Below are 27,258 nucleotides of genomic sequence, written 5' to 3'. Positions count from 1 at the left end.
TGGTGTTAAGACTGTAATTTCATGGTATGTTGTGGGGACACAGGGTAATATACAACCTACTCTCTACAAATCGTCAAAGCTGCCAGGTGGGGCTGTAGTAGTGATGATAATGTGCAATACCATATTCTGGGTGAGAACTTGCTGAACGGGCTTTGGAGTCCAGAGGGGGGGCACATTGTATCCCTTCAGGGAATTCACTGTATGTGCTCTATTCTGAGGTATGTTTCTGCAGGACAGTCACAAGAGAGACTCTGCAGGATCTCTGCTGGTGTTGGGTTACAAGTTTTCTAAAAAGGTAGCTTCCAGCGAAGCCAAGTTGCTGTGAACATCCATGCATGCAGCTGCCCTTGGAACCATTATGGTGGAGACAATCCTTTGCAAGCTCCCTGTAGGCACTGGGAGGGACAGAAGATAAGGCATGTCCTTTTCAGTTGTGTCTGCTCTCTCCTTTTTCTGCCTTTTTCCTCATAACCTGCAGCTGCTGAAGGGACTGGTCTCACCTAATGAGACATAAGCATACAGATTTCTCTGAGGTGACACTCTTAAGTAACATGGAGCAAGTTAGCAGATACAAACAGCAAAAGGTAGGCTCTAGGAGGTGTAGTAAGAATGCCTACTCTGAGTCAAACAACACGGAGATGTAGTAAGAATGCCTACTCTGAGTCAAACAACACCCACCAATATACTGTCTGGCCTTGGATCTTGTAGTGGATATCTAGGGTAGTATGTAAGAAAACAAAGCAATGTATAGCGATACTGTAGAGGTGTATTCCACAGTCTGCTAAGAGGGACTCAGCGGGGGACACAGATGTTTTGCCATTCTGTTTGGATTTGATTGTGTTTTCGTTTTTCAGAAATGCAGAACAAATGTTTTTACCTCCTAGTAAAGATAAAAAAACTTCTAGGAAATAGTTTGGAATATGATTATATTTTTTTCAGTATTTTATGCTGGCATATGTAAAATCCTGTAAATACACACATAGTGTACTTTCTACCTTGTGTGTGTGACGAACACAAAAGTGTAGTCTCACAAAGCTGGATTTTAGTGTTTGAAAGAACATTCAGGTTAACATGTAGGTATTTAAAGCAGTCCTTTGCTTCTAACCTGACTAACATAATGAGTGTTAGTTGAACTAGATGATCATTGTAGGTCCCTTCCAACTGAAATATTCTGTTCTATTCTAGCCAAGTAACAGTCTCAGTTAATTGAAGATGAGGAGGCTGGCTGAGAACATGCTTTTGTAGCTGGAGGTACTGTTAGTGCCATGGAGAACCAGCTGCTCTGTGCAAGAAGATCCTGCACTGATTACCTTCAGCAGCCAGGATATCTCACCCTTAGTGTGTAGGCATGCTTGAAGGTTTCATCTTTTCCTGCAGTTCAGGGAAATGATTCTCCCTTCCTTATTCCAACATCCCACCTGGACATGCTCCACCTGTTCTGCCGTACTGACCTTGTTTGCCAATTGCCATCACCCCTGTTTTCTCATCTCCGGGCTGTGCTTAAGTCACACAGATGGCTTTAGCCTTTTATGCTTGTTGGTGGATCATGCTGAATGGTGGCATTTTGCTGAAACACTTGATTTGAGTTTCTTTAGATTTTGGATTTATAGATACACCTGTAACGTGCAAACCCACCAAGATCTAAAGTGTGTAGCTTACGGTTAATCAAATATGTGAACTAAGGAGTTCCATTAGTGTAGCATTATTTAGTATTTTAATACAAGAAATTATCCACTCACCCTTAAAGGACAATTTTGATAGGTATAATTGGTCATTTTAGAAGAAATCTTTGCAGTACTGGAAAACCCATGTGAATTACATAGTTCTTCATTTTATTGTGTATGAACTATGTTTACACATTGTGCATGGTTTTTTTAAAATGTATAATTACACATGAAAGTGCAACTAGAGAAAAAAAATACGGCCAGATTTTCCCAGAAATCTTAATCTGTTTCACAAAATGCTGACTGCTGAATTGTAAAGCAAAAAAAAAAGAAATATAAAAAAAATCTGATTAATTATGGAATTCAGTCTGGGACTATATGGCAGCTCAGGAAAGAACTGAATGCTTAAAACCAAGGGCAGGCTCCTCCATATCTATGTGAGTAGGTGAAACACTTGAAGTGCCTTTGAAAAAGTAAATCTGACATTTAAAAATGGCTCTAACTATTATGCCAATACATCTTGTTGAAAGCTGATAGGATATAGGCTGCTGAGTTTTGAGAATGAAACGAAGGAGTCTAGGTAATTTTGAAACCTGTGTCCAGCATCTTCTTTTAAAAATACGGGAAGGTTGTCTGTAGGACACCTTTTTGTTGTGCTGGTATTTTTTCTGGGATTTACATCCTTCGTAGTCAGAAGATGTAACAAATTATCTAGGGGTAATTCTCCAAAGCATGAATGGTTATTAGACTGCCATGGCCCACTAATAATCAGAGGGAAACATCCATATCTTTGTTTATTCAGGGAGGCAAAGGGATGCAAACAACTAGAGATAAGAAAGGGAGAAGCAAGCAAGGAGGTGCATTGTTTTGCTGTCAGAATTACTACTTTAGAATACCAAATTACAGACAGCGTACAAATACCCAACAATTTTGTTTCATAAAAGGGAGCGTTCTAAACCAGAATAATCCGTATAATTACTGCAATATAAGTTTAAGACAAAAACATACATTTTGTAACCAGATGATAAAATGGAAAAGATGGGGGGGGGGGGGGGCGCGGGGGGGGGGGGAATAGTTGAACCTAAGCCAGCTGGGGACCGGACATGCTTTTCTCCATTCCTGTTAGGCACTGATTATTGTTCCTGCAAAAAAGGAAAAAAGCCTCTATTTGTTGTTGCTGTAGATCAACTTTTCTTACGTTATTTTAATACTAAGAAAGCAATTAAGCCCCATCAACAGTGTAGCATGTACTTTGGCAGGGGACGTTGTGGGTTTGTGTGGAGCCTTTGGTCTTCTCAGGGAGGAATTAATTCGTGGTCAAACTGGTTTGTATTTATGGGTAGTTATATTCTTCCCTTAACCCAGCCAGCTATTGCCCAGCCAGGACAGCTTGATCTGTTGACAGGTCAAAGCATCCACTGGGCTGGCCAGGCAACTCCAGTGCTAGGGAGCGGGTAGACAGGATCATGCCAAAAGACTGGAGACAGCCAACTTCCTGATCCCATTTTATAAGTATCAGAAGTGTAAGAGTTGGAAGAGTGATTAGCAGGTGGAAGTACTCAACGTCTCCCATGGTACCCACTTCCCTGTGCTGGCTCTGATGGCGATCCAGTGGTGCAGGCACTCTTTTTCCTGCAGTCAGGGATTCAGGTGACCTGGAAGCTCATGTGGAGTCCCCCAAGGTGGGAACTTCACTTGAATCCCTCATGAGTGCCATGTGACCCAAAAGGCATATGCCAGCCATCCCTGCAAATAGTGCTTCACATAGGCATTACCAACAACTGTTTAGTTCCAAAGCATCTGCAAATGCTTGCAAATTGTTTTTTTTTTTGTTGTCCATGGTAATGCTTTTCTACTTTGCTGTCACTACTTTTCTTCCTGGACTTTATTGCATATCTTGAATCAATCGGTTTTCTGCAAGCTTACATCTGAAATGGTTGTGGAATAAACATGTCCTTGCCATTTTGTGTTTACATTTCAAACAATGGAAAAGTCTGTTCTCCCTTGGCTTACCTGTCTGGATTCCCTGATTCCCATGGGCTGGGGAAAGAGCAGAACAGTTTAACCATGTTAAATTAAGTATCTCGTACTGTTTAAATTGTGGGGGGGGGGAGGGGGGGAGGGTTGATCTGTTTATGATCTACTCATGAGATGCACAGTCACTAGGGAGAGGCCGCAAGTCTGTTGGCCTCCATTGTATTTTTCTGGAGGCTTCAGTGATGTCCATTTTAGCTGATGTATTGTAGCAGGTTGACCTTGGCTGGACAGCAGGTGCCCACCAAAGCTGCTGTATCACTCCCTCAGCTGGACAGGAGAGAGGAAAATTATAACAAAAAGCTCATGGATCAACATGAGGACAGGGAGAGATCACTTGCCAATTACTATCATGGGCAAAACAGACTTGATTTGGGAAAATTAATTTTAGTAATCAAATCGGAGTAGGATAATGAGAAATAAAACTAAATAACACCTTCCCCCACCCCTCCCTTCTTCACGGGCACAATTTCTCTCCCAGTTTCTCTACCTCCTCCCATCCAGCAGTCAAGGGGATGGGGAATGGGGGTTGTGGTCAGTTCAGCACATGTTGTCTCTGCCGCTCCTTGCTCCTCAGGAGGAATGCTGCTCATACACCCTGCGCCAGCACTGGGTGCCTAGCAGGGTCACAAGCCCTGCCAGCAACCCTGCTCCAGCCTGAGCTCCTCTCTCCATGGACCCACAGGTCCTGCCAGGAGCCTGCTCCAGCACAGACTTCCTGTGGGGCCACAGTCTCCTTCAGGCATCTGTCTGCTCCAGTGTCAGACCCTCCACAGGCTGCAGGTGAATATCTGCTCCACCTCCATGGGCTGAGGGGGACAGTGTGCCTCACCGTGGTCTTCAGCACAGGCTGCAGGGGAATCTGCTCCGTTGCTTGGAGCATCTCCTCCCTGTCCTCCTTCACCGACCTTGGTGTCTGCAGAGCTGTTTCTCTCACATACTCATACTCTCACTCCTCTCAGCCAGCTGCAATTACTCTTGGGTGGGTTCCGCACCCCCTTATTAAATATGTTATCCTAGAGGTGCTACCACCATTGGTGACAGGCTCGGCTTTGGACAGGAGCAGGTCCATCCTGGAGCCGGCTGGCACTGGCTCTGTCAGACATAAGGGGAGCTTCTAGCAGCTTCTCATGGATGCCAACCCTGTAGACCCCCAATATCAAAAACCTTGCCACACAAACCCTATACATGTATCTAAATGCTTATTGTTTATTGGGACCTGATACCTTCAACAGAACATCACAAGACCAGCTGTTCCTATTAAGACAGGTATTTGTGAAGTCTAGGTCTAAATCTAAGGAGAGGTAAAGTCACAATATGGAAAGCATCTCTGACAACATCAGTCATTTGACTAGACTAGCATTCTGGGGTTTTGCAGGTGTAATTTGAAGAAAGTTTTGTATTTTGAATGGATCATGGAGGGAAAGCTGGAGATGCTGGTTGTAGCTTGCAGTGTTAGGTATTGGAAGGGTGTGTTGAAGGAAGAAGATATGTCATTGGTGTGAGAGACGTTTCTTTAAGAAGTGGGTCAATAATTTGCACTATGCTGCACTTTATCATCCAGCTATCACCTCCACATCTGTGACACGACTCTGTGTATTCAAATTTACTCTCTGTGTTTTCAAATTTAAATGCATAGAAGATTCTCATGTCTTTCAGAAGGGAGTATCAGCTTTTGCTTTAATCTCTTTTCACCAGACCAGCTCCTGGCAGCAAATTGCTCGTTTAGCCATAATCTGGCAGCCTTTGCTTAAAGTTTGTAGCAAGGGCGGTCACAGTCACGAAGTGGAGCTATGTGAGCTTATTGTCCAAGACTGGAGCCTTGAAACTGACCAATGTTAGAAGAAGAATGGGTCAAGTAAAGGACATGGTCCTCGGCTGAATGAACTTAGTATGTGTGGGCCATAGAAAAAGGACCTGTCCAGTACTAGACAGTGCCAAATAAATGCTAATATTTTATTAATTATGAAGTTACTTGGCTGGGTTCTTGGTTTCAAATTTGCATGGCCTTATTGTAGACTGATTGTGTTTGCACAAGGTGGTCTGTGAGTAAGCTGGTGACAAAATTTAAGTATTGCTCTTTTGATTTGTTCTTTTAGGTTGGAAATGATATTCTGATTTACCAGTCTTGGGACCTACTGTAATTTGCTCTGGGCATAATGCTAGCAAAATTTGCAAAGCACTGACAGGTTTCAGTCTATGGAAGTAAAGCCAGAAATGAGCATTTACAGAGAGGGACTCTGCACAGAAGAGTAGATCTAGGGAACTCCATTAGCAGGAATTAGTATTAATGTTCACCACGCTATGAAATTGTATGGGTTTTTATGTTTTCAAAACGCTACATAAACATCAATTCATTAATCTTTACAACCGTGCTGAGAGGCACCTGAATATTATTATTATTACAGTTTTTTCAGCCATATCATTAACCTGAAGGAACGTCACATGGTCTTTCCAAAGCCATACAGCAACCTACCAGAACTAAAGCTTGGGCACCCCTGATGCCAGCCTCCAGTGTACTAGATGAAGAAGTCTAGATGTAATGAGTAGCAGAAAAGGACTTTGTCATCTTTTGTATTTCTGACTCACATATAGGTGTATGTGCGGGCTCTTACAGGCTTCAGTGGAAAGGATGTTCACATATTTCAGAGTAGAATTTAGACCATTAAGGTTTTGTAAGCATAATTTATTTTTGCATGCCTATCAATGTTTTCAACATTTATGTTCTTATTCCTTGGGACTGTTTTTTACAGGCTTGTCCTCTTACTCCTTGTACATTTTCTCCACTCAGTTCTACTCTTCCTCCCTTCTAATTGCAAAGGAGGAGCAAACGGAGCTGATGGAGGAGTGTGCAACTCTGTACATCTGCACTTGCTTATGTACACAGTAAGTGAACATGCACATAAGCTACTGATAAATGGAGTGTGAGCAGGCTGAAAAGTTTATTTCAGAATAAATTACTATGTTGGACAGAATCTGCTGAGCTTGTGAGATAACACGAGTAACCAGCCATGCTTTTGACTGGCTTCAGCAGAGTTGTGACAGTGCCATTAGCAGTGCAGTTGGTACAAACCCCAAAATGCTGGCCACAACAAAGGAGGAGAAAGCACAGCCAGCACTGGTGGGGCAACGTGATTGCAGTTGGCTGAAGAAAATTCACAGGTTTTGACCGAGGAGTATAAGGTATGGCCACAGGGTTATTCTACATACGTCACTCGGGTGGGGAGGAAAGACATAGTAAGAGAAGTTGGGCTTTCTAGAATATTTTATCTCAAAACTGCTTTTCTCAAAATTTCTCTCAGAATTGCTTGTGTATATGCTCTGACCTATGGCTTGCAATTTAACTCCTTATGGAAAAACATGCATCACAAAACCCAGCAGTTGTTGGCACTCTCCTTGATAATGTCAGGTGGCCAGGAGGAGGACTAAGTAACCCTCCTGATCTCTGCAAGATCCCTGCAGGGAGTTTTGGCATAGGGGGTAGTCTGTGGGAAGCTTTATAGGGTTCTTGCCTGTACTTTACTCTTAGCTGAAGCACTGTCTCTCTCACCCTTTCTGTCAGCACATACTAACAACAAAACGTGTAGCTGATGGGGGAAAGAGTAAGGGAAGAATGGTCAGTGTAAGGTGAGTTTTAAAAGTAGCACGAGAGCCTGCGTAGTTTCTTGATTATACTTGGTTTTGGAATCTCTTGTGGTTGAAATGCCTAGCCTGGCAGCCCTGAGAGGACAGATCCAGGAAAGGGTTCTCAGTAGCCCACTGAAGACAGTTCTCTTCCAATGTAACTCTTGGTGTTGGACTTGGGAACTGCATTTTCCTGACAAATACAAGGCCACTTGGAATGCCTTTGCGATATCAATTGATTGGATTTGTAAGTTGGGGGTTTTTTGTTGTGTTTTGCTTGGTGATGGTGTGGGGTTTTTTGTACAGCCTTCAGAAGAGTATTTTGTATAGAGATCTATGTAGTATTTATAACATTCACACATGTATTCAGTATTGTTATACTTAATCAGATGTCATGATTAAACATCACTGAATTACCTTGCTTTTGTGCAGTGGGATTTCTGGTCCCACGTCTTCCAAGCATCATCTTTATACTTGTTCTTGCAGTGGGGACAAATTCGGTAGATTGTTCTCTGATGTGTGCTCCTGAGGAGGGATTGTATGGGTATACAAAGGCATGGATTCCTGTATTTTTGTCTCATTTTTAGTGCCTGCCTCTCTATGTAACAGAAATTATGTTAGACCGAAGTGACTTTTGTGTAATTTATTTCCCTGGGTTTAACATGACCTCTTTTGGAACTTTCTTGTCTCTGTTGTACTGTCCCTTAAATAAATGTGCTGTAGTACTTTCAAACTTTTTTTTTTTTTTGGTCAAAAGTTCTGTTTCTCTCAATACATTCTTATCTTTCACTGCTTCTATTTCCCCTCTTGTGATTCTGTTTAATTTATAAGGTCATAGCTTTAACCCATTCGGGTTTGGGTGGTTTATTTTCCTCTGGGAGGATGGAAGGAGTTCAGATTACAGATGTTCACCTGTGTGAGTTTTCCTTTTGAGTTCAGGCTTTTACCTGGTTGCATGGCTGAGGTCCACAGAAACGAGGATTTCCCTTTACCTCCCCAGTAAACCAGAAGTGAACGCATTTATCAAAAGCAAGGTCTATAGCATAGTAGAAAGCTCGGCATTCCCACTGGGTCTCACAAATGCTTCTGTACACATCGACTTTACTCTGGGAGCAGGCTGGTGAGCCGGCTGTGCAGGGATGGGTGACGGAGGCTGCTCAGCAGCTGTCCTGGGCTGATGGCAGTGATCAGAGCGCCGTGGCTGCGCTGTCGCAGTCTTTCTCGGGGAGCGTTGATGCAAAATGCTGATGATTCATACACTGAGGAGAAAGAGGAGCATCGCACATCCGAGCGTGTTCCTCGCAAACGCGTGGTCCTGAGGTGGAAGTGAAAAATAAACAGAAGATAAACAAGGCCTTTCCCCGCCTGTTCATAGATCAATCTGGTGGTGTGACCTCTTGTATTTTACCGTGATGTGGCAATTCTGCGTGTAGATTTCGTCTCGCTTCTCTCGTACCCTGTGGCTTCAGTGGAGCCGGCGCCCCCCTCCCGTGTGTCACCCGGGGCAGGGAGCGGCTCCTTCCCGCCCGCCGCCCGCGCGCTGCCCTCACCCGCCGAGCGAGTTACACCCTCGGGCCGTCAGGGTGCGGGCTGCCGCTGCCCGGCCCTGCCCGCCGCTTGCGGGGCCGGGGGGAGCGACGCCGGGCCGTGGCTGCCGGGGCCGCCGAGCCGCGGTGGTGCCGCCCGGCCGGGCAGGGACGGGGCCCGCCGCAGCGCTGCCTCTATTCCCTGAGCAACACCACCACCTCCCGGCCGCGCCGGGTGCCTGCCGGCCCTGCCCGCGCTGCCCGCGCTGCCGGCCCTGCCCGCACTGCCCATCCTGCCAGCCTGGCCGGCGGGGCAGCCCCGGCGCTGTTTCTCCTCAGAGCTTGTCAGGGCTGATGGGCCCTGAGCTCAGCCTCCCAGCCGTGACCCAGAGGTTTGGGGCAAGGAGGGGGGAGAACGGGCAAAAGGTGAAGTGAGGGAAGGAGCAGTATGTGTTTTAAACGAGAACGTGATCTGAAAGTATTTGAAGAACGTTTTTGATCCCAGGAGACATTTTTTTTTTCATTGTAAGAAGTGTTGATTTACGATAAAATCCATGTGGTGTGGTCCCTGTTTCTGGTCAGTGCCTGGGACTTTCTAAAATAGGTTTCCAGCAGATACACTCACACCTACAATACTAGCATTTGTTTTCCGCCACTGCTTGTTGAAGCTGTTGCTCTGACATCCCTGTTAGTAAGCTTACAGCTGTAATGAAATTCAGAGGCAGGAATAACTGTATTTGCCCGGCACCTGCCGGTGGGACCCTGAGGATATCACAGTACAAATGTGAAACAGTTGTTATTACTGGAAAGCAAACACAAAAGTCTTGTGAGCACAAGTGAAATGTATTTGCTTTTTTAAAAAATTTATTTTAATATTTACAGGAAGATTTTCTGTTGAAGTGTTTCCATAAATCTAGTTTCTCCAGTCACTTGTGAAATGCTGTTCTCTGAAGATATTTTAAGATCTCTCTCCCTAAACTTCTGATGAATCAAAGTACTTCCTAAGACTTTACAGAATGCTGTGTTGCTGGCTTGGAAATAAAAAAAAAAAAACCCAACACTTTTGCTTTGCATAGAGAGGATTTTGAGGTTTATGTATTTGGAAACTAAAAGTGCCAGAATGTGTTTTGCTGCATTTTAAGGCTGTCTTGTGCAAATGTCCCCAGGCAGACTGTGCCTGCTGAGAACCATTGTGAGGTCTGAGGCCGTTCTTATCACACTCGCCAGGACGTGACTGAGTTCAGGGTGCACAAAGCAGCTGATGTGCCCAGTGGTATATTTCTAGAGTGCCATACCAGACTGGGTTTTGTTAGGAGTCAGCAGTGACAGTCGACAACTTACCCTCACCCTCGTGAGGTTTTCAGTAAGAAGCAAGTGAATCTTCTGGGCCTCAGGCCAAGGCATTGTTGGATAGAAACAAGAAAGCAGCAGCACAGTCTGGTTTCTCACACTGCTGTCGGTGTCGCACCACTACTTTGAACAAGGCTGATCCTCACTGCGTGATGAATGGCTTTATGAACGCTGCGCTTTGTGCTCCTGCTTGAGGAACACCCAGGTACACAGCCGTGTCTGCTCTGAGCCCTTCCCACGGTCAGGGCCTGTTGCTATCTGAAATTATCACTGCTTCAGAGCAGCCTATCAGCTTTTCCAAGTCCAAACCCATACTTACATCGAAAGGAGTTAAATAAAATGTTAGTCTTCAAATTCCTGGAGAGGAAAAAAAGAACAAGAAAGGAAAGAAAATATGTTGCTAGATTCCCTCTGTCTTAGTATGGAAACAAAAATGCCTTCTGAAATTCATAGATACTTTGCAGTTCTAAGTTACACAGTGTTTTGACAGTAGATTCAATTGTTTAAACTGAATGGTACTTGTTTAATGCAGCTTTCAGCTTTTCAAAACTCTTCTCACTTTCAGAGGTTATTCGATAAAATAAACTTGAAAGATCTACCAGACAGGAAACATGATTTTAAGATACAGGTATTTAAGAGAAGCTGACTGTTGTTTTTACTGCCTCTATTATTATGCCCCATGAAAACCATCAAATATAAAAAAGAACAAATAATTTACCTACTTTGAACTTGTTACTTGATTATGAATACTAACAAATTTGTGCTTATTGATTGTTTCAGTGTTACCATTTAAATGTGCAGAACAAAGTTCTTCTGGTATATATCACTGCCCAAATTTGAAATGCAGGAACGAGCTGTTGCCAACAATATCAGTTGCTCCTTGTCAGTATAAGCACCTTTAACACATGGTTTAAGGAGCCCTATTTAAAATATGGCCCATAGTATTAGTGCCAATACTCCCTCTTTGTTCAGCATGGCAGTAAGTAAATTGTCAGCAATTGCTACGTGATCATAATTTATCTGGCATTACCCTTGACTAAAATTATATGTGCAACTCTAATCCCACTGGAGAATTGTTCCTGATTGACTGCTGCGCCCGTACAGAGCTCCAGTGAGGCCAACTGCGCTCCAGTGCACCCTGTGTTATACGTGATTGAAAGGCCTAGCAGGGAAAGGGGGAAAAGCTGTACAATACCAATTACTTCATTTTAAGGACAATGAAATCCTGGAGGGAAGAGAGCTACAAAAGTCAGGTTATTTTATTTTCCAGGTAATGACTCTTACTGCGTCACTGCAAACACTGCATGTGGTCCTCCACTTTTCCTGAAAAGTAAGAGGGGAAAACAGTAGCAGTGTGTCAGCATGAAGTTGGTTTCTTAGAGAGTTTGATGATGCTAGTTATCTGTAACAGAGAGCACAGACAGTAGTGTTGCTGCAGTTAACGTGGAAGCGTGTGGTCTTGTGGAAGAGAGATTTGTTGTGACTAGAGCTCTTTAGGAGGTTTAAAAATGTGCGCTTCTGCAAACAGAATTACTATGAAAATTCATAGGAACCCAGCGTAGGTGAGGACTACAGGGTTAGGTCTCCTAGTAAATAAATGTTATGCCAAAAATCATAAATGCTGCAGCTTTCAAAGCACTTTATTGTCTTGCGCCAGCCTGGGACATTTACACCTTTGCAGGGAAACTGTTATAACACTGATGCAGGCAAGGAGGACCTTGATGTGACAGCCTTTGAAACCCACTTTGTAAGTGAAGACATAGTGTGAAGTGACCTGATAGTTGCATGCTGAAATACACCAGTTGCCTTCTATGTTTGATCAATCATCCTCTTTCCTGGGGAAGAAAATTTGCTATTAAAAATACTAATACATGGTTGAAATGACAGAAAGATTGCCTTTGATTTAAAGGCTGTATGCATGAATTACATAGCAGTAAAAATGTTTCAGCCCTAACAAGGTCTGACACAGGAATCTTCAAAAGCCCAGATTCCAGCAGAGCGCGGAGTTGCTTCCCTTGCTGTTTTATTGCTGAATCATTTTGACAGCATGAGGAACAGCGTCTAAACACTACTGTATGGCAGAAAGCCAAACTGCTAAGCTATATGAGCCACTTCAGTAGCCTGAGTAATGCAAAGGCAGAGCAGCCTGAAATGCAACTGTAAATTTATGATCAATTGCAGGTATAAAGGTCCATCCTGAGGCATCTGCAGTTCTTGGGGATTTCTAAAAGAAGGCAACTTCTGATGCTACTACAAAATGCTGTTACCATTGCTGCTGGGAGGCTGGGACTGCAAGGTACAGTTTTTGTACCTCTTGTATAGCTCTATAATGGCTCTCTAGGCAATATGCACATCTTCTATAGGAGGAACAGGTACAAGTCTGAAAGTGTGGAATTTGTTTGTTTTGCAGTTTCCTCTCATACTTGTAGTAACAGCAGTTTGTTCAGAGTTGCATTTGAGGAGAGAAGAAGGTTTGGTCACAGGTCACACTGTATGTCTCTAATTTAGAGCAGTCCGAGTGAAGCAAAGGCAGAGGGTATTGCACTGAGGTTATGGTATGTTCTGGGTTCTGGAGGGTGCGTGTGTTTGGGTCTGCCAGCATATTTATTGATGCCAGGCCTGTCTGTAGGTAGCACAGACCTGGTAGCAGCCTAGGTTTTCCAAGGCAGGCGAGGAATGGTTAGCATGAATGAATCGGTGTGGCTGCTGCTGCAGTTAAGACTACTGCTTTGCATCTCTCGGTGTGAGCAAATGCCAGTGTGTAAGTAGTCAAAGGCACTGAGTGTCGGGTGCGAGGGCTGGGCCGATGTGACACAGCTCTGTCAAAGTGGAGTGAGAACAAGGCTGAGGCTGGCATAGCACCAAACACTTTGTGTTGGTACAGGTCAACTGGAAAAGGACCCTTTGCTGGTATCACTGTTTTTTTCCAGTTGAGGACCTGGTTTAAGCTGTCCTGGCAGACCTCTTTCACTGGGATTAACTGTGCATCCATTAAGAGGTTTGCTAACTCAGCCTTACTAATACCGCTGTGCAGCAATAATTTTAAATCCAGGGCTCTCAGCTAGTGGCATACTTCTGCTCCTCAGCGCTGCCTGCCTGCTTTTAAGTGTTGTTGATGGGAGGGTATTGCAAGGCAGAAGCCTGTCTTTGGGTATATCTTCTGTCACTTGCTTTCACGCCTTGTAAAGCTACCCGAACTATTTTTAGATGGGGCAGCACTGTAATAAAAACAGTCTGTCCATGTCACCGCTGAGATCTTACAAGCTAATTTGTCTTTGTTACCTGGGTAAATTAGCCCACACAGAGCTCTGCACTGTCATGTCTGATCATTTATCGATTCCTGCCTAGTGAAAATCTCGCTCTACAGGTCCGCGTTGTGGAGGGTACGTGCGCTTTGATAGCCTGTCCAATATGATGAGAAGGCAAAAGTCCCTCCAAATAGCAGTTCAGAAGAGGGAGCTATTAACAGGGTAGAAGTACACAAGGAATTTGAGTTTTGCCAATCCAAATCTCCATCTTCCATCTTTCATATCCATCTATATTTAAAATGCAGGCAGGAGAGACTGTGTGTGTGTAGGAGAGATTGTGTGTGTGTGTGTGTGTGTGTTGCGTGTGAAGTATGTATTGGAGATAAAGATCAAATTTACACGGCAGTGCTGGTCATTAAATTGTGAATTTGCAGCCCATTACTTCATAAGCTATTTCAAAGTGTATTAGCACTCAATTGCTAGAAATTCCTGTTCAGTTCCTAGTAAGAGCACACAAGCAGCTGTGTGACTTCAGCGTGTTGCCCTCTGTGTGGTCTCGTTCTCTGAGCTGATGCCCTCAGCTGCTCATCTTCTTTCCTCACCATGACTACAGGAGCCTGTGGCATTTACTCTCTCCTTGGAAGGTTATCTTCTGTCACTCTCCCAATGCCACAATTGTTTTCAACACCTTGCAGTGCAGTTGCAAGCCTGGGTCATAACTTCCTTTTGTCAAAGTATTAATGGACTTGCTGTTAATTTTGCTTCAGGGCCTGGTGTCAGGGACAGGAACATGCAGGAGTCAACATCCGAGTTGTTAATTTTAATAGGCTTTCAATAAATCTGTGATTAGATTCTCATATGGTTTTGTTTACACAGATATGGACACTGAGTGCTTCCTAAGTTCACAAGCAACGTACAAAACCCAATGATTAGTATTTATATGGGGCTTATCTCTGAAATATCAACATTTGGTATAAATGGGCAAGCATACTGAACAGCTTTCTGTAGATAACACAGTAAAGGAGACAGAGGAGGAATGAAGAAATGGTTGGAATGTCATATCAGCCTAAACAGTGTGATAAAACATGCACACTGTTGTTAGGAAAAGGCAGAGGATCAGAGATTTTGAACCCATTAAATTTACAAATATTCTGTCCTTGTCATTGTTTTACCAGCCTGGAATGTTCACATGCAACTTAGTTCTATGTGATCTTTCACACCTTCCCACCAAGCATCATTTTTACTTCACACAAAATATAGTATTTTCAAATTTTTTAGTGCAAGAAAAGTAAATTGTAAATTCAAGCACTGAAAAGTTATGCTGAACAAAAAGACTCCTTAGAAACTTCGGCTGCTTTGATCATAAAGGGGTAACACTCCTGCTGCTAATGATTGTTAAAAATTCACAAACAAGATTTAAAGTGAATGTAATGTAAAGGAAAATTGCTACTGCTAGAAGCTCTGAGCTGTTGCAGCTTTGATGATACTCCTTGCTGACACTGAGTGGTGCAATTACCACATGCTGATGGAGGAGAGCTGCAATTACCACATTTTCTGAGTCAACTGCTGAGATTTATTTTATTTTTTTTTAGTTGCCATTGGTATTTATTTATGTGCTTATTGTAGGCACATTCTATAAAGTGCTCCTCCACTATTTGTAACAGAATACTAGGGAGGGACCTAGATATTAATTTCTTTTTTTTTTTACCTACCATAAAAATCAGTGCTTTGCATTAAATCCGTACTGTGAGCAGGAGTCTATACTTCCAACCTAGCTGAAATCACTGTGGGAGTCAATGAGGGGCTCTGTGTAAGAAAAATAGTAGCAGGGGGTGCTGTAGGCCTTGGAAATTCTGTATGAAATAGTTTTGCCCTTTATCATGTGTGATGTTCATTTGTTTATTTTTGCAAGCCTGGTGGTGAAAGTGCAGATGATTAATTAACCTTTTTGTCCTAGATTTGCCAAGGACCCAGTGCTGTTTGGGGAGGGACCAAAGTGCATTATTTCCAATTAATAGTGTGATTGTACTGATTGGCAGGATAAAAAGCAGCTTGAGTGGCTGCTCGTACACCTATCTATGTATTTTTATGTCATTTTGATTGCTTGTGATTTTTTTTTCCCAGTGTTGCTTTTCTGTTGGAAATACTTAAAGATTGGTCTGAGTTCAGGAGCAAATTGTTTGGAAAATTTGGTGCTAAAATGGCTTCATCTGTTTTCAAGAATAAAGTGACAGGAAGGAGAACACATTTTTTACTCTTAGCATCAAAAGACGGTCTGGACCTTGAGTTTGGGGGTGACTGACAACAGAGGCTAGGCATGTAGCTTGTTTGCCCATACAGTGTGTCATGGAGCATGTAAATTAAGGTCTAGAAAGGAGCTGAACATTCCACATTTTTTTGTATTCCTTTTGTAAAATTAAAAAACCCCAAACCTACTATGCAAAAATATTTACTATTCTTTTAAATCATTAAAAAATGTTCAGAGACTGTTAGGGTTACACTAACACTGGAAAAAGATAGGAAATAAACAAGAGTTCTTACGTCTCTTTTTGTAGAGCATATATATGACAAATTCTTTCATAACTTGATCAGACAGTATTTTTAAATTTATTTTTTTTAAGACCTCACTTTCTTCAGTGTTAGTATTTTTCAGTGCAATGTGAAGCTGTAACCAATCTGAGATCCAAAGTGTCCCATCTCGTTGGCTCTAGTTGCTGGATGGCATCCAGCGGTCAGGGCTCAGCTTTGCAACTCCCATGAGAAAGGCCAGACTTTAGTCCTTGGTCACTGATGCCACACCTGGGCAACACACATCAAGTCACTGGGGAATTTCACTCATCAGTGTTTGCCAGCTCTGCCGTTTCAGGACACTCAGCAAAAGATGCAGTTGTCTTCTTAAAAAAAAAAGCAAAGATGCACGTTTGCTGAAGTTTCAGAAATACTCTTGCAATTTTTATTTTTATACATATATGTGTGTATGTATGTACATGCATATGTACATGTGTATGCCTTGTCAGGGATGTGCCCAGTCTACTGGATGACAAGCAGAACCCGGTGGTCCTGGGTCTGTTGCCCAGAACCAGCAGCACAGTTTCTGCTCCAGGCAGCAATCTTTAGAAATTTCTGGAGGAGAGTATGTCATTCTGTCTGCCTTTGCTATTTCACACAGCGTGTGGAAGATGGATTAATCTGGTTATAGATGGCTCTACATTTTCCAGGTACTGGATTTTCTGGAAGAGGTAGAACAACTTAGGTTGAGTAGAAAAGGTATCAAATGCAGTCAATGGTGGTGACTCACCTCATTAACTGCATCTTGCCGATGGCCTCACACCTTGCGAACTTTTTTTTTAATTTATCTTTCCATGGCTGGCCACTCATTTGTCATGTTGACAGGCAATGGCTTTCTGAGAACACTAGTTACTATTATGGGATCATTGAGGCCAAACAGAAAATGGAGAAAATAGCAAGAAATATACAACTTCTAGCCTGTCTCTAAACCAGGTAGCTGGATAAACTATCACCGTGAATCTGTTTGCACGCAGAAATACAGCTGTTCTCTATTTCTGGTATTGAGCAAGTTGATCTACTTCAGCTTCAAACAAGAGCCTAAAGCAAAAACGTATTTTTCATTATAGATGAGGAGGAAATAGATGTTCACAGGCTGTTGCCTATCCTTGAACTGAGCATGCTGACTCAGAGGAAACGTAGATGTATGGAGAGGAGCATAGAAGAGATGGGAGCCATTCTTCTATCTGGATCCAGCAACACTTTCTGTTATGAAAACATGCCCAACTATTTGTTTTCAGAAGATCTCTTATGCCCTGTTAGTGTTTAGTGGAAACATCAGGATCAAGGGTTTTTCTTGAGTGTCCTCTGAAAGAGCTTGTGAAATATGGAATCTGAAAATCAGCCAGAAAAGATCTTTTTGGAAACAGAGGTTACGAGAGGACAGTGTGTCAGGCCTAACCTGCAGGAGAGGTTAAGATTAAGTTTTCTGGAAAAGTTACAGATAAAAGAATCTCTGTCTTGGTCTGACAGAGAAGAAGAGTCTTTTCAAGGATTCACTCAGGTCTTCACTGTATGTTATAAGGATAAATCTGCATTTTCTCATTTGAGGAAGAGCATAAGTAGTATTTGTAGGAGGGCAAAAGTGGGTTGCAGTGGTAGAAACAGCCACCAGCAGAGGCAAAGGCAAGGTGTGGGGTAACCCTAAAAATGGAAGGTGTTATGGAAGATGGCAGTAAAGAGTTTTCATTATGATTGAATATTAATTAGTGACATGGCTATTAATGATGACAGTAATTAACAGAGGAAGAAAAGACTTGTCATTGTCCTGAGGGTGAGTAATCAGTCTTGGCAGGTGATAAATAATGGTTCAGCAAACTCAGCAGAAAGATAATCTGTCTGCCTCAGGACAACTGGAGAACAGCTATAACATCTTCCAGACTCTTGGCAACATTCAGGAATTACTTCATGTTTTTAACAGAGACAAATTAAAATCCCCGATCTTGAGTGCTGCTTATATTCCAGAGTGGCTGATCACACAAGTTCTGGTTGAGTCAGTGCTGTCAGTTTACTTGCCCCTTTAAAACATTTTTTAATCTTAATAACAGGGGTCAGGAAGATTGGGGAACTAGCTTTTCAGTGTTACTTGAATTTTTCATTGCAGTTTGATGAAAATTGAATAGATTCTTCAGAAGAGGCCTAGAGCCGGGGACATGACCATTCTATGTAAAAATGGAGTGGGACTTAATGCTGCGTCAAGTATTCCTATATATCTGGAAAGGGATCATGCAGAATGCACTTCAGCTCCCTTGAGCAAAGCAATGTGCTTCTCTAGATGATTTTGAGGTATCAACTGTCATGTCATTTGGCAATAAGATGCCTGAGAGGTCACTGCAAGCCTGTAATCTGAGACTAAAATCAGGACAACTTTTTAGTTTGGGGGATGAACAGAAAAACCAAGAAAGATTCTGGTTTAGCTTGAACCAAGACAGCATTTTGTGAGGTTTGGTTTTGTTTCTGCCAATGGAGAAACGCTTCAGTTTAAGTCGTCTTGTAAGAGTTTTCTAACCCCAAATGTTTCTATCTATAGGATGTTTTTGTTTTGTAAAAGGTAAAAAGGAACATTCATGTTTATAAAACAATATTTTCTGAGCAGACTTGTCAAACCAACAGTTACTGGCTCTAAACATTTTCCCCATATGTTATTCAGCTAGCACTGTTCACTAGGTGTGTTCTTATCTAGCAGGTAGTTTTGGACCCCTCAGACATCTTTTTCTGAATAATTTTATTATTCACCAAAAAAAATTATGTGACTTTAGGATGCACCTGGCAATCTGGTTTCGATACAGAAAGGAAAGTGGTGGAACCACTGCCAGAGGCATTGGTTAGATGCTCTGCAAGGTACTGCCTGCAGTTCTGGTAATGCCAGTGCAAAGAAATGGAACTTAAATTTGAAAAGTTGCTGAATGGTAGAGGGAGAGACCATCTTAAGAGGACATTTAAAAGAGTTTGGTTGGTTTAGTGAAATGGAGGTAGGGAGGCAATGTGCCAGCCTTCTGTAGAGACACTCAGGAGAAGCTATCAAGGAAGAAAAATAATTCTTTCCCTTAAATTGTAATACAGGTATGATATCAAATGCATATCAATTGTGTACAAGAAATGTTCCATTAAAAAAAAAAAAAAAAGAAGAAAGAAAGAAAAAAAAGAGTTCTGGAATAAGTTTGCAAATAGGATAGTGGCAACTTAAACTGCACTTTAGTGGAGTTGGGAGGTGTGGAAAGTGACTGTAGAGCTGAGAATACAAACTTGTGAGATCAGTCTTTAAGTATCTGGTTTGTTGATACCTTCAAGGCAGATTGAGGCAGTGCCCAGTTGCTGCTTGTTGGTCACATCTGTTTGCCGGTTATTTAAATGGAAGTAGATGCTTCCCTGATCTTCAGGAGCTCTGCTGATTGCTTGCAAGGGACGAGTAGGTTGTTTCACTTGTCACGTATGTGGGGTGAGGTAGGTCAGGTCCATATTCCTGCTTGCTGCTGAAGAGGTTTAATGGTGCTCCTTGTGGAGCTGTAAGTCAGCTTTCATTGTCAGGGGGAGCAGGAGCTGCTTTTCCCTTCTGTGTGGGTATAGCCCATGTCTCTAGGGGGAATTTCACCAGTATAGGAGAGTCACTCAGACCTGCAGATATCACAGGGACGGGGGACGCTAGAAGTACCTGTGCCCCTCTCTCTGTAGCATGTTGTCATTGTGACTCCTGGACTTTGTTGTATTTAAGGTTTGCCGAGAGTGGGGATGCCCTGGGTCTGTAGGAATAAAAATTACCTTTCCTGGAACAGGCATCATGTGGGTTATGCTGTTTCTTGAAGTACCCACTATGTCTCAACTCAGAAGTGCTCCAAGCAAATAAGATCCCTGCAGGGTTTGTTCAGTAGGTCTGAATCATATGGTTGATCAGTTCCTTTTTGTGTGCTGTCTTCAACTGATATATCACAAAGCATAGCATCAAATATTACCGAGGCTATTAGCCTACTGTATGCAAAAGCAAATATTTCTCAACAAATTGATTGTCTGCTGAGAAGGGCTTGGTGACACATCTGCATCCAGACATGGCATTGTTAGGTTGTGCTGCATGCTGCTGTAACTTGGCACAGACTTGCTAGATTGCCTCCAAGTGCCTTTACTGATTGCCTTTGGCTTTGGACAAGTCAAGTTAGCTAACTTGTTCACACCATTATGTTTCATTTTTAAGCTTAACTTTCTGAGTGGGGGGTTGTACTGGTTCTGGCTGAGCCCCACAGCAGCCCTCCCAGTGCTGTGCTTGTACTGGTAGCCAGAAGGGTGCTGCTAACACACCGGTGTTTGGCTGCTGCTGAGCAGCGCTCGCACAGCACCAAGGCTGGCTCTCCAACATCCCCCCATCACCAGCAGGCTGGGGGTGGGCAGGGTCTTGGGAGGGGACAGAGCCAGGACAGCTGACCCAAACTGACCCAAGGGATATTCCATACCATATGACGTCTGCTCAGATACAAAAGCCAAGAGAAAGGAGGAGGAAGGGGCGGGGGGCATTTGTTATTTGCAACGTTTGTCTTCTCGCGCATCCGCTACACACACTGAAGCCCTGCTTGCTGGGAAGTGGGTGAACATCGCCTGCTGATGGGAAGTGGGGAATAACATCTTTTGTTTGTTTCGCTTCCACACGCATGACCTTTGCTATTGCTTCATTAAACTGCCTTTATCTTGACCCACAAGATTATTTTTTTTCCATCTTATTTTCTCCTCTCCCTGTTCTGCTGAGGAAGGGACTGATAGAGTGGCTTGGTGGGAACCTGGCCTCCAGCCAAGGTCAACCCACCACAGGGGTTTAACTAAATTTTACTGCCCTTTTATGTTGTATTTTGATAGAAGGCCTTAGCTTCTAGAGAATAGTGACAAGTTTTCCACCTCTATGATTTCCGTGTGAGCAACAGAGAGGTTTGTATACATGCAGAGGATCACTCCTAGAGATCTTTACACTGTTTATAAGATAGCAACAACCTTTGTGCTACTTGATGGGCCCTGAAAACCTAATAAACTACCTGATGGGCCTTAAAGACTCACTTCTCTGCTCCTGGCCACCATCCTGCTGGTGTGATCTAGCAGGTGACAGCTCAACAGTGGTTTGGTTGCAGACACGCTGAATACCACTTCCTTCGCCAAGGCATTGCTTGTCTTTGACATAAGTGAGGCTTTCCTTTGTCTTTTTCTAACTGATAACTCATTTCTGTACCTTTAGATTATTGCCTCTGACATTACAGGTACAAGGTGCCAGTAAATGCTTCTTCATCTCCTTGCTAGCTAGTGCTTGCAGTAACATAACGCTCTGTGTGCTGAGGTGAGAGAGAGGCGGCTGGAAAAGAACAAGTTACATGGAACCATTAGAGTAATATCTAACTTAAAGTATATCAGGTCTCCTATCACACAGAATACTTCTTGGGGCTTAGTACCTGTCAGTAACTATACAATGACACTGTGGCACAAGAAGGAAAAACATTCTGAGACCTCAGTAGAGATAAAAAGGAAAACAAAATAAAAATTACAGCCGTTCTATTATATCTATTTGAACGTTATCTCACTCTAGGGCTCTCAGATGCTGTGGTCTCACTGTTTAATGTTTTCTTCACTTTTTTTTTTTTTTTTTTTCTTTTTCCTCAAGGTGCTGATATTGTACAGTGGCTTATGAAGAACCTCAGCATTGAGGATCCAGGTAAGGTGATCATAGCTGGGGAGGAGCAGATACTCCATCTGTATTTTGTGTGCCATTAGATGGTAGATACTATTTTGCTGTGATCTAAAATACCAGTACAACAACAAGGTTGATTTAATCATTGGAGAGGAGGAGGAGGAGGGAGAAAGATAAGAAGGAACATCTTAATTAAGTCTCACGCTTTACACTGCAACACACAGAAAGCACTTCGCAGGAGCCTTAGACTGTCTGTGAAATTGTTGCTACCTAAGAAAGACTGATTGATTTTAAGGTTGTTCCCAGACTTAGAAAGGGAGTTGGCGGATGTGTGTGGTTAAGCAGGCAAATGCAGTGGCAGGTTTTCATGGTGCAGGGAAAGGTAGACATGACTGACAGGACATACTGACCAAGGATGACACAGACACCATAATGGGATCAGATTAATGGCTGCTAATTTATCACAGCAGATAGATAAATGGATAATCAGCCATAAATAATGATCAATGCATGGGTACAGTCTAAATAGTTCACTCCTCAAACCGATGTCATTTTGGCATAGTTAAGAACTATTGGGAAAAGAGTAAGAAAATCTCTTCAGGTCCAGAAGTTTCTTTTTCTGGAAAGGGGAAAAAATCCCAGTTTGTTTCTGCTGCATACTGTCACCATGTAAAAGCAGAGAGAGAGGCAGTGTTGCCTTACCCAGGGCATCCCTATATGCACATCCCTTCTTATGACTCCAGTTAAGTCTCAAATCTGAATTTCGGCTGCAGAAAATAGCTTTATTATCTACCTGGGGGTGCATGAGCAGCTGGTGTGTATTTTGCAACTCTGAGACAGTTGATGCAGCTTTTGACAGCTGACATTGGTTGAAAATCTGTGCAGATGTGCCTCTGCGCTGGTGAAGGTTGCCCTGGCAGTGCTAGGGTGTGTACTCGCCTTTGCCTCTGCACGGTTTCCTCTAACGAATGGCAGTGCTTCATTCAGTGTCAGGATTTGTCTTTATGAATAAACATGCTGCTAATGACCCGGTGTTGCAGGTGCTTGTCAGATTTGGTAGAAGCAAGTGGGGTTCACTGGTGGAACAGGCTTCTTGTCAGCTGTCACCTGTGGTGGGTAATGTGCTTTGAACTGAATTTCAGACTCTAGAGCTGAACTGCTATGTGACACTTTGTAAACACAAAATCAGCAGATTAAACACTTGAGCAGTGTTTCATCTGTATTGTAAGGCTGAATTCTGCTCTTCTGCTTTGCACGGTTTGTTTGGAAGGTGTAAGGATGCGATGTGTGTACAGAGAAGCACGTGTGCACCAGGTCTTCATGTGAGTCATCTGCAGAGCCGCTGTTGAAAGCCGAGTGGGCAGTGCACATCTTCCTGACTCTGTCGCGCTGTTTTCTCTCTTTTGCAGGGGAAGCAATACACTTGGGAAGTCTTATTGCTGCACAGGGTTACGTCTTTCCAATCTCAGACCATGTCCTTACCCTGAAAGATGATGGGACATTCTATCGTTTTCAGGTCAGTGAGCCCTCTGCCTCCTTTGTGCCCCCTTCTACTGTCCCTGCAATAATACTGCTGAAATCACCTGCTCTTTATCCCTAAGTACCCATTAAGTCTATGAAGCCAGGGATTAAGGCTATCTTGGTAGAGGCCTTAGGAAGTTATGAAGTCCTTTCAAAAAGATCTGCTTTAGAATTCTGAATCACTCTTTCTACTTTCTGACCCACAGTTTTTACATAAATGAATAGATACGTCCTATGATTATTTTTCATATGTGATTTCAAGGAAGTTGTACTAAACTTTGAACTAAACCAGGAGAAAGAAAATGGCTTTCAGGTTCTAACCCTGGCATAAAATTGAGAAGACATCCTCCTGTGCAAAATGGACCAGGAAAACTTCAGAGTTTGCAATTAGACATTCAAGCTGTGGCACAGCAGAAAATGCAAATTTCTGTCCTCTGTTGATTACAGATTGGTGTGGAAGGGGCAAGCTTCAGGCTTTGGATCTTTTACAAAACATATGTAACTTTGGCAGTCACCTAAGCTGGGACATCTCTATCATCAGTATCCCTGTGCATCCAGATGTATTGAATTTTTAAAGCATCCTGTGCTTGAGTTCTATGCCATATCCAAAATCTGCTGCTGTCAGCTTTCTAGATAACTGAGTGCTTGTGCTGCAACAACTCCTTTTGGACAGATTGTATAACTTTAAAGGAAGCAATGTGTTCAAACCTGGAGTCCTACTGCCTAATCCTGCTGGCTGTATTTGTGGTTTTCTGGTAGATGATCACAGCCAGCTCCCTTGTCTTCCCTGTGACCTCTCTTCTGTTCACTGTCCTGTTCCTCCTTTACATTTCCTCCCTTCTTTTTTAGTTTTTATTTGAAAAGCCTGTTCTCTTCGCATCTGATGTTGCTGCTGCTCATGCTTACTGTTCTACTGCTAATGTGGTATTGTGTTATCATATGAGACCAATGACACAGTGAACAAAGAAGCCCAGGAGATCACAGACCTCCCCTTATCTCATCCCACCTTCTGGTTACCTGGCATCATTCAGACTAAGATTTTTCATTACAGTTTCTTTGCTTTTCTGAAAGTCCTGCTCCTCCTGTCATGTAAGACTTGACAGAAGCAGGGGTAATTCTGATTGCCCATTTAGTTGTATTTTTCTCTATCTTAAATGAATGACACCATGAGAAATTATCCTGTGCAGCTCTCAGGAGCTAATTTCAATATAATTTAATTTCTTTCCCTTATTTTTAAGCCAGTGTAAACCATGTCATCAAATTATTTTGACTGCTTATTGACTTTTCTTTTCTTTCCTTTATCTTTTCCTACAACTTTTGCTTTTTCTTTGCCAGTTGTCATTTCCTGCAACAGTTTTCCTCAGCTGTTTAGTGCAGAAATAACCTGATAGAATCATGTTTCTTTTCCATTACTCTCTTCTTCCTACTTTTTACCCCAGCATCAGTTCCTCCTTTAACAGTAGCTCATCATCTTGTTAAGATCATAAGATATTTATCAGTGAGGAGCAGTGAGCCTTGTATTGTTTGATGCCTTCATGTTTTCTCACTGTACTTCAGTGCAAGGAATAGTCTGTGGTATAATGTCCTACACCCACTTGTGGCATTTCCTCAGTAATGCAAAACAGTATTCTGTAATTTGTATGGATCACAGGAATGGTATTTTTCATTCATGGTAAAACTGAAATGCAGCCACATGTAGTAATATCTTGTAATTAATTGCAGCAACTGCAATATGTGGATCTGGATAGAAAACAGAAGCAGTAAGCTTAGAAGAACTTTAGCAGAGTGACTCTAATCAGCTGAGTTTTGACTTCTGCCATCTGTTATATTTTAAAAGTAAATTGTTTTGTAGGCTGCCAACCACACTGGTAGCTGCTCCAAAAAGCAAATGGTGTGTGGCATATATAAAAGGCCATGAGGTTTCTCATGCTTCTTAAAAAAAAGAAAAAGTTTCAGGGTGTCTGTAAATTCCTGGGGAAAGAGAAGGTTCTGGGCATAGACGGTAAGAGGTCTATGTTCAGATGGGCTAGCAACAGTGTCTGAAGTGTCATCAGGATATTGGACATCCTCCTCAAGAGATGCTTGTATTTCAGCATCTTTGTTTACCTGCAGTGAGGAATGTTAAAGGTGATACCTTCCTGGAAAAGCATCCTCGCTTTTACTGAGGTATGTAGAAGTGTTTCCCCTGAGGGCAGAGACTGGATTTATACTTTGTGATTCTTCTTTTTGTACTTGTAATGTTTTTCTGCATCTGAATCGTTTTTCATCTCCTAAATTACAAAAATGCATATGTTGTTTCTTAGGCACCATACTTTTGGCCTTCAAACTGCTGGGAACCAGAAAACACGGATTATGGTGAGAGTATAATTATTTCATTGTAGAAAGTTAGTACAGAAAGCGTGTGATGGAAAAAAAAAAATGTCCTTAAAATAATTACTCTTGGCCATCTAAACCCTTTATCAGCAGTTTCTTGTCAGACTGCAGCATCAGAGGCAGATGTGTGTCCGACTCAAATACATGAAGTGAAATCCCAGGGTGCCTTAAGCCCATGGAGCCGTAGCTGTCAAGCTCAGTGGGGCCAGGGTTTTACCTGCCATTACCTCCGTTCTCCCATAGCTCTGTTCGTTTTGGCGGGATTTATGGCAAGCAGAATACTGCTCCTTGGGGATCTTAGATAATGCCAATATTGCTTTTGTGGGAGAACATACTCTGATCTGTAGCTGAATCTGATATGTTGATCAATAAAAAGTTACCTCGTCTGGGCACTCATCTGGCTGATCAATAAACCAGTATATAACTGATGGCAACCCATAGTTAAAGTTCTCTGATATATGACATCAGACTTATTTTTCCCGTTTTTTTAAGATCACCAGACGATAGCAGGTAAAAAAGAGAAGACTGAGCATGGTTTATGAGCTAATAAACTACAACATGGTGTGTTAAACATGTGAGTGCCTGCAGACAGTGATAATACATAAAGAAAATATGTCAGTGGTGTTATCTTAAGCTGTCTGCATGCAATATTGCTGTCTCTTCCAGAACTGCACTTCTTTTACAGTTAAATGATAAAATCAATCGTTGCATCCTGGTGTGACATTGCAAGAGGAAATCCATGTGTGTACTCATAAAACAGGAGCTTCTGAAAGTCCTTCTTTTGAAATGTCTTATAATCTAAGATCAGTTTAGAACTCCTCCCTGAATAATCAGTTGGGTTTTTTTTTCTTTCCTGGGCAATAATTACTCATCATTATGGATTCTGGAAATCATTTGCTGGGGTGGAGAAGTAGCCTCCAATGGTGTCTGTCATGTGATAGTTCATTTGGAGTTCTCATCTGCAGGGAAGATAACACAGACTTATGTGTTTATCCCAGTAAGGGAACTGCTTAGGAGAAAACATGATGCTGTTCATTATATGCAAAACACTGTCCAGATTTTACAGTCACCATATATAACTGTCTGAACTGTGCCAAATATGTATTCTGTCAATATCAGAATAACAATCTGAAGAGGGAAGTTTTGATTTTTCCTATAGTATCTGATAAATAACTGGTTTCACAGTCAGATTATTGTGCTGCAGGGGCATCGAGTGGAGCAGAACACCTCAAAATATAGCCCTGTATGAGCTGGCCTACAGCTGGACAAGCTGCAGCTGCATTAGCTCTGAGCCCTGGAGTGACAGATTTTCATCTGTCCCAGAAAGCTCTAGCATATGCTTGTAATCAGTCTTTGCATATCAGAGGTCTGTACAGATGGGGTCTTCCCAGAATTAATCCCAAACTAGCAGTAGACCCAAATAAAACTGAAATCCCAGCAGCACTTCGTACTTTTTTTATTTGCATGGATCCACTCACAGGGCAGGAACTAACTTGCTAATGGGCAGGTCACTGCCTAGCATGAAGAAAACTGTGAGATGACTGACTCGCACTTTATTTGGTGTTGTACATGGCTTGCAGAGGAAACTGCCCTTGAGATGTATAAACATATATAACTGATCAGCTCTGTTTACCATGAATAATATTATCTCATTATATGAATGTTAGAATTAAAGGAATAACATCAGAATTATAGAA

At 42.4% G+C, this 27,258-nt stretch overlaps 1 protein-coding gene across 3 annotated transcripts in view; it reads left to right on the top strand.

The window, feature by feature from the left end:
• RGS6 (regulator of G protein signaling 6) overlaps positions 1–27,258 on the top strand; it is a 281,414-nt gene that overhangs the window by 186,853 nt on the left and 67,303 nt on the right. For all 3 annotated transcript variants that reach the window (XM_040601641.1, XM_040601639.1, XM_040601640.1), the window contains exons 4-6: positions 21,641–21,691; positions 23,077–23,183; positions 25,492–25,543. In XM_040601641.1, coding sequence (XP_040457575.1) covers positions 21,641–21,691; positions 23,077–23,183; positions 25,492–25,543 — 210 coding nt within the window. The remainder of the gene's footprint in view (positions 1–21,640; positions 21,692–23,076; positions 23,184–25,491; positions 25,544–27,258) is intronic.

This window comes from Falco naumanni, chromosome 7 (genome assembly GCF_017639655.2).
Source record: "Falco naumanni isolate bFalNau1 chromosome 7, bFalNau1.pat, whole genome shotgun sequence".
Classification (NCBI taxonomy): Eukaryota; Metazoa; Chordata; class Aves; order Falconiformes; family Falconidae; genus Falco; species Falco naumanni.
This window is presented reverse-complemented; position numbering and strand designations above follow the sequence as displayed.